The sequence below is a fragment of the Bos indicus genome, chromosome 7 (genome assembly GCF_029378745.1).
Source record: "Bos indicus isolate NIAB-ARS_2022 breed Sahiwal x Tharparkar chromosome 7, NIAB-ARS_B.indTharparkar_mat_pri_1.0, whole genome shotgun sequence".
In the NCBI taxonomy this organism is placed as follows: domain Eukaryota; kingdom Metazoa; phylum Chordata; class Mammalia; order Artiodactyla; family Bovidae; genus Bos; species Bos indicus.
Genome location: NC_091766.1, coordinates 61,857,427 through 61,863,932, shown reverse-complemented (window position 1 = coordinate 61,863,932; position 6,506 = coordinate 61,857,427). Strand labels below are relative to the sequence as shown.

General features: G+C 45.1%; 1 protein-coding gene across 1 annotated transcript; it reads right to left on the bottom strand.

Annotated features, from left to right (window-relative positions):
• Nucleotides 1-3,623: 3,623 nt before the first annotated feature.
• Nucleotides 3,624-4,953, bottom strand: SMIM3 (small integral membrane protein 3). The gene has a single exon (XM_019965255.2). The coding sequence runs from the start codon at nt 4,940-4,942 to the stop codon at nt 4,760-4,762; it is 183 nt and encodes a 60-aa protein (XP_019820814.2). The 5' UTR covers nt 4,943-4,953; the 3' UTR covers nt 3,624-4,759.
• Nucleotides 4,954-6,506: the final 1,553 nt, after the last annotated feature.

Below are 6,506 nucleotides of genomic sequence, written 5' to 3'. Positions count from 1 at the left end.
ACCATCATCATCTCACAATCCTTTTTCCATTCTCTCTCTTTAGCAAGAGTCATGTAAAGACCTGATTAAAGTTTAATCTTTCTTAAGATTTTGAAGATTGTGCTCTTAAAAGTTTAGAAGGCCATTTCTGTGGAGAATTAAAACTTAGAAATTGAAAACTTGGTATTTTACTAATTGTGAATTGGTTATGAAATCATTTCTGAAAGGAGGAGAGGTATAATTTTTATACTAGTTCTAGGGCCATTGGTGTATTTAGTGCCAATCCTCAGGGGGTCAGTAGGGAAATTTCTCATGGTTTTAACTAGTGATTTTTAAAATCCCACCCATTAGGATCACAGGTGTTTTTACATTTGGTGTTTTACTTTGGTGTTTTTACATTATGGGCTACCTGACAGTTACCATTATTGAAAGACTCCTATGAGTCAGACGCTGGCCAAATCCTCTACTTACATTATCTCATTTAATCCTTCCCATTAAGGATCAGAAGAAGCTGTCGTGACCATCAGACAGGTGGAGAAACTGAGATTTGTCATACAGATCACATTTATTGAGTATTTGGTGTGTTTTATCTTTCCACCTTGCACCTGTGACCTCACTTAATACTCATAACAATTCTGTGATGTAAGTGTAATTTTACATCTATCTTACAAGAAGAGGAAATTGAGGGTCAAAGAATTTATGTTACTCGCCCACGACCACAAAGCTAGTGAATCACGAAGCCCATATTCTTCAGGCCCTTGCTCTTAATCTCCTGCTATACTGACTCCCAGAAAGGGAGGGAAGGAGGAGAAGGAGGAAGACAGCCAACACCTAATGCAAAATGTGAATCTTCCACTCAGAGATGATGGGATGAGATAAGTCATGAGAGCTATCTTCAAAATGTTCAGGCACTGTCACAAGGAAAACGAATTTGATCTCTTCAGGGTGGCCCCAAGAGGGTCAAGCTGCTGCCCCTGGGTCTCCTCCTCTCTCACTGAAAGGAAGAATTCTGACAGTAGTTTCAGCAAGAAAATGATTCCTTTTCCCTGAAACACGGTTCTCCGATTTTAACCTGCTCTCTGATCACCCAGGGAGGTTGTTTTTACAAAGCAGACACTCAAGACCCTCTGCCAGGGATTCTCAGTGAGTGTGAAACAGGGTCCTGAGGGCTGCGTGTGTTAGCAAATGCTCCTGGGTGACCCTGATGCAGGTGGCCTAGGGCCACACATGTGTGTGTGTGGTTAGTTGCTCAGTCACATCCGACTCTTTGCGACCCCATGGACTGTAGCCCTCCAGGCTCCTCTTTCCATGGGGATTCTCCAGGCAACAATTCTGAAGAGGGTCTCCACGTCCTCTTCCCAGGGATCTTCCCAATCTGGGGTTTGAACCCAGGTCTCCTACAATGCAGGTGGATTCTTTACCATCTTGAGTCACCAGGGAAGCCCAGGGCCACACAGAGAAACACCAAATAGGCAGCAGCTGGCAACTGTATGGTTAATAAGGGGGTTCCTTCATTTCAGGGGAGGCTGGGTTGGGTGGTCCCTGTGTTACTTACATCCGGAGTCTCTGAAGGCAGAAATGTAAAATAAACTCTTGAGCTGGCAGAAACATGATAGGATTGCCTGGAAATTTCTGTGAGCTGACTGCTCCACATGGAAAAAAGAGCTCTATTGCCATCTGGTGGACTGCCTAAAAGTCTTCATGTTCAGAAAACCTAAAACTGTTGGAGGGTTTTCTCATTTAATTCTGATACCATCCACTTTTTGTTTGTTTGTTTCAATTAAGTTTTATTAGAGTATAGTTCCTTTACAATGTGTTAGTTTCTACTGAACAGCAAAATGGATCAAACATATGTATATATATGCCCCTGCTTTTTCAGACGTCCTTTCCATTTAGGTCACCAGCGAGCACTGAGTAGAGCTCCCTGTGCGATGCAGTAGGTTCTCACTAGTTATCTATTTTGTATGTGGTATCAGTAGTGTATATATGTCAATCCAATCTCCCAATTCATCCTACCCTTTCTTTCCCCCTGGTATCCATATATTTGATCTCTACATCTGTGTCTCTATTTCTCCTTTGCAAATAAGATCATCTATAACATTTTTCTAGATTCCACATATATGCATATAGATAATATTTATTTTTCTCTTTCTGAATTACTTCACTCAGATACCCTCCAGTATACAGACCAGGAATATGACTCAGGAAGGCTGGGCAGCACACACAGCTTCGGGCCCATACCCAGAAGTTTCCCAGTCCACTGCTTCTTATTGGATTCACATCAGCACCGCCAATGCCTCCAGTGGTTAAGACTCTGCACAGTTTCTATCCCTGGTTGGGGAACTAAGAACCTCATGCTGCACGGTCAAAAAAAAAAAAATCCATAAAAAAAAAGAGCACACGTGGGCATGTGGAAATGGCAACCCACTCCAGTGTCCTTGCCTGGGAAATCCCATGGACAGTGGAGCCTGGTAGGCTACAGTCCATGGTGTCACAAAGAGTTGGACATGCCTGAATGACTGAACACACCACATGGCGTGGGGGACGCACACCCATTGGCCGCCTTTGTAGCTGAGGCTACACAGTGCCATCCTCAGATGGGTGAACACAGCCTGATAGCCAACCTCCCTCCCTCCCTTATTTAGTTCCCCAATGGCTCAGCAGGTAAAGACTCTGCCTGCAATGCAGGAGACACAGGTTCAATCCTGGGTCAGGAAGACCCCCTGGAGAAGGAAATGGCAACCTTGGTATTCTTGCCTAGAAAATCTCACAGAGGAGCCTGGCGGGCTACAGTCCATGGGACCACAAAAAGTCGGACACAACTTAGCAACTAAACCACCATCACCAAATCATGTATGAATCTCTGGGTAAAGTTTAGTTAGGAAAATGGGAGTTTTCCACATTCAGTATAGTTTTTACTTTCCAGCCTCTGCCACCCAGGAAGGCATTTTGGAATATAGGTACTGAGCAAACCAATCAGAATCTTATATGTCTATCCCTCCTTGACCATTTTCTCCTAAACCTTCCTCTGTTACTTCTATACTACATTCTATTCCTGGAAAGAATTGTCTGTTCCCACTGTCTCCCCTTCCTAACCTCCCATCCTTCCTTCACTTACAAAGTACAGTTGCATCCTTCTCATAGTCGGTTGATATCACATGGCCTTTCAGTCTCCTTGCTTTGCCTCCCCCTTCCCCTTCCACTCCTCTTAGCCATCCTCCCAGTACTGCATGAGGGCCTAACTCCTCCCGGTCTGTACTCTGCCTGGGTGTTCCTGTCCCCCTGTGTAGCATATCTACCATACACAGATAATCCCCCCCAAACATAATCCCAGCCATAAAAGTTTTCCCAGGTTTCCAGTAGCATCCTGAAAGGGTCCACCTGCATATCACAAGCACCTGAAACTCAGCATACTCAACCCAATACTAAACTCATCATCTCACTTTCAAAATCTGTTCCTCTCCCTGCATTCTTTGTGTAAACCGCACAACTACTCACCCACGAGCTAGACCCCTGGAAGTCAATTTGATTGTCCTCTTTCCCTTTCTGTTCCAACATTCAACCTGCCCCTAAGGCCATAAATTCTGTGGAATCCTCTTATTGAGTTTATCAGGTGCTGTTTAAAAAGAAAGACTTCAGACATGTTCATTCTACATTCTAGCACTTTATTGGAAATTAATTGTGTACATCAATGAAATCAGATCAAAGTAAAAGTATATAATTTTCACACAATAATATCCTGATAACCTGTGCTATCTTCTTACATAATTTAACCAATCTCCAGATGCTCCTGGTTTTGACCAAAAAGCTCGAGTAGTCCAGAAATCTCTCTATACATATAAATATAAGTCATAGCGTTAAAAATAAACATTGTTGTTTGAGTTAGTTTCAAATTCCTGGGAATATCTCTTAAAATATAAGCCTATACCTTGGAATGGTTGTAGTGTTGGCGGGAGGGAATGAAGGGAGTATGTGTTATGCAGGAGCTGGGGCAGAGGAGCTCACAGGGGATGGGGGCTGAGATCCTGAAAGCTGGCCAGGGAACTCAGCCATTCTGCATTTGCCAACACTGCTTGAGTGTCAGAGCTTTGCAAATCTAATGCAAAATGAAGTCCATCACCTCAGATCCCTTGTCATTGCCAAAAAATGGTGGAGCCCCCTCCAGATTGCATGGGGGCAGAGCTTCTGGTGTCCTGGGAAGATCCACCCATCTCCCTCCCCCTGCCACACTTAATTCCCTCCCAAATTAGAAAACTCGAGGGAGTGGCACCTCAAAGAAAACAACATTTAGCCACATGCTGTTGGTCCCTTGGAACGAGGTCCCTTGGAATGAAGTTTTTGCTTCATTTCACTTGAGGGTCACTGGCAAGGCTGCTCTGCCCCAGGGTCTCCCTCACCACCTTGAAGGCTCTCATCAGTAATAAGGGTCTATGGTTCTTCAAAGCTGATCAACAGCCAACAGTTAACACCTGTGAATCTGCTCACTAACAAGCTTTAACCTCCACCAGGTCATGTGTTCTCACAACCCCATGAGGTAGGACGGCAGGGAGCATGATCCCCATTTGGAAGATAAGGAACCTGGAACTCATGGAATTAGGTCCCTGGACTGAACTCACACCGCTGGCCAGTGGCAGAATCAAAGCCAGAACTCAGGTCTCCTCACATGTCGAGCTCCAAAGTCCACGCTGCAAAGTTCCCCCTGCTGCTTTTCTAGGAAAGGGGAAGATGCTGGGGGTCAGGACGCTGTCCTCATCCCTCACCTGCCCCTCCCGGGAGGTTCTCAGACGGCCCCATTCAAGATGGGATGGGATCGCATGCGATAGATGATGACTGCGGTGGCCGGGCACAGCAACAAGGAGGTCATGATGACAATGGTGGCCAGGATGATGAGGACAATGACCCAGATGTCCAGGATGTGCTTGGGGAGCACAATTTCCATGGGGATCTGGCTGGTGGCTTCCATGCTGCTCCACTCTGCAACAAACAGGAAAGAGCAGATCACCGTTCTGTGCCTTCTCCCTGCCTTCCTAGTTGGATGGAAACCTGCTCTAGGATTCAGAAGGTAGGTCATCTACCAGCTGCTGTGTACTTATTGATGTTGCCTGATTAATAATAATAAAAGCCTCATTTACTGTGGGCTTCCTATATGCCAGGCCCTAGGCTAAGTAAGCACTTTATGTGTATTAACGCACTCAGTCCTTACTTCAACCACCAACCCTCTGAGGTAGGGACTATTACCATCGTGCTTTTTTATTTCTTGGCCTTTATCTTCAGTTATTTCCACTTTAGAGATGAAGACACTAAAGCCTTAAAAGGTGTAGGTGTAGTTAATTTGCCCAAGGAAACAAAGCCAGATGGCTAGGACTCCAGAGCCTCCATGTTGAACTATTAAACTATCATACCACCAGACTGCTCCCTCATCTGTAAGGTGGAAAATTATACCCCCAGACTGTTCCCTCATCTGTAAGGTGGAAAATTCATTGGTTTTGGTCCTGCACCCCTTCTCCTCTTCTGGTAACAGAACCTCCTTTTTCCTGGAGAACCTACCTTTTCTGTGTGGTTTAGTTAAGGCACGCACCTGAGCACAGGGAAAGACTGTGCCCTAAGCCTGGCCGTTACAGATCTCCAAAGCCTCTACTCAGGGATAGGCAAATAACTCGGGCTAGGTCAACCAAAGTCCTCCCGGAACTTTTGTGCGCAAACTATTGAGAAAGATGATGCTTTCTGTTGGGATTGCTAAAATGAAAGGATGTGAGTCTGGAAAGGATGGGCATGGGGCTATCTCACCCACATGTGAGAGCATGTCCTAGACATGGAAAGAGAAGTGGAGTCTTGACAACCTCAGGTGAGCACCCCAACCCAGCCAATCTGACACTATCTGCAACCCTGGACATCCCAGGTATATATGCGAATAATACTCTGGTTTTGCTGAAGCCAGTGTCCGTATAGTTTCTCTCACTTGCAGCTAAAAGACGTAAATCAGTTGTCCCCAAACTTTTTGATTCACAGCATCCTTTGTGTCAGTAATTTTCTCACAGCACTCCAGGACAAAAGAAATACCTTGCGGTTCCATTTGTCATGTAGTTAGGTTCAATTTACTAAGCATTTATGTCCTAACAAAGGCATGGCTGTTTGCAAAAAATAATACACACAAATTGAAAGAAAAAAGTCTGTATTTCATTCTGAGCCAGTTACTTCCTAACAACACGTGTGCAACTGTGAGGCACTGCACACCTTCTTGAGCTGTGGAGTCAGATGGGACGGGGCCGTGCTCGCTTCCTCTTCCACGTTCATTTGTGCGCAGTGCTTGCCCTATCACAGCAACCGCCAAAGACTCAGCATCACAAAATGTAGCACCACCAAAAGGAATGCAGTATGATTAATGTCAGACTGTAAACTGTCTTGAGCTAGTAGTTGTCACAGTGTCTGAGAGGTGTCACATGTCAATGTTCCTGTCAAAAATTTTAAAGATCCCGCAGCCCCCAGACACACACTTTTCCAGTGAGTTCTCTTTGGCTCCCCAGGTA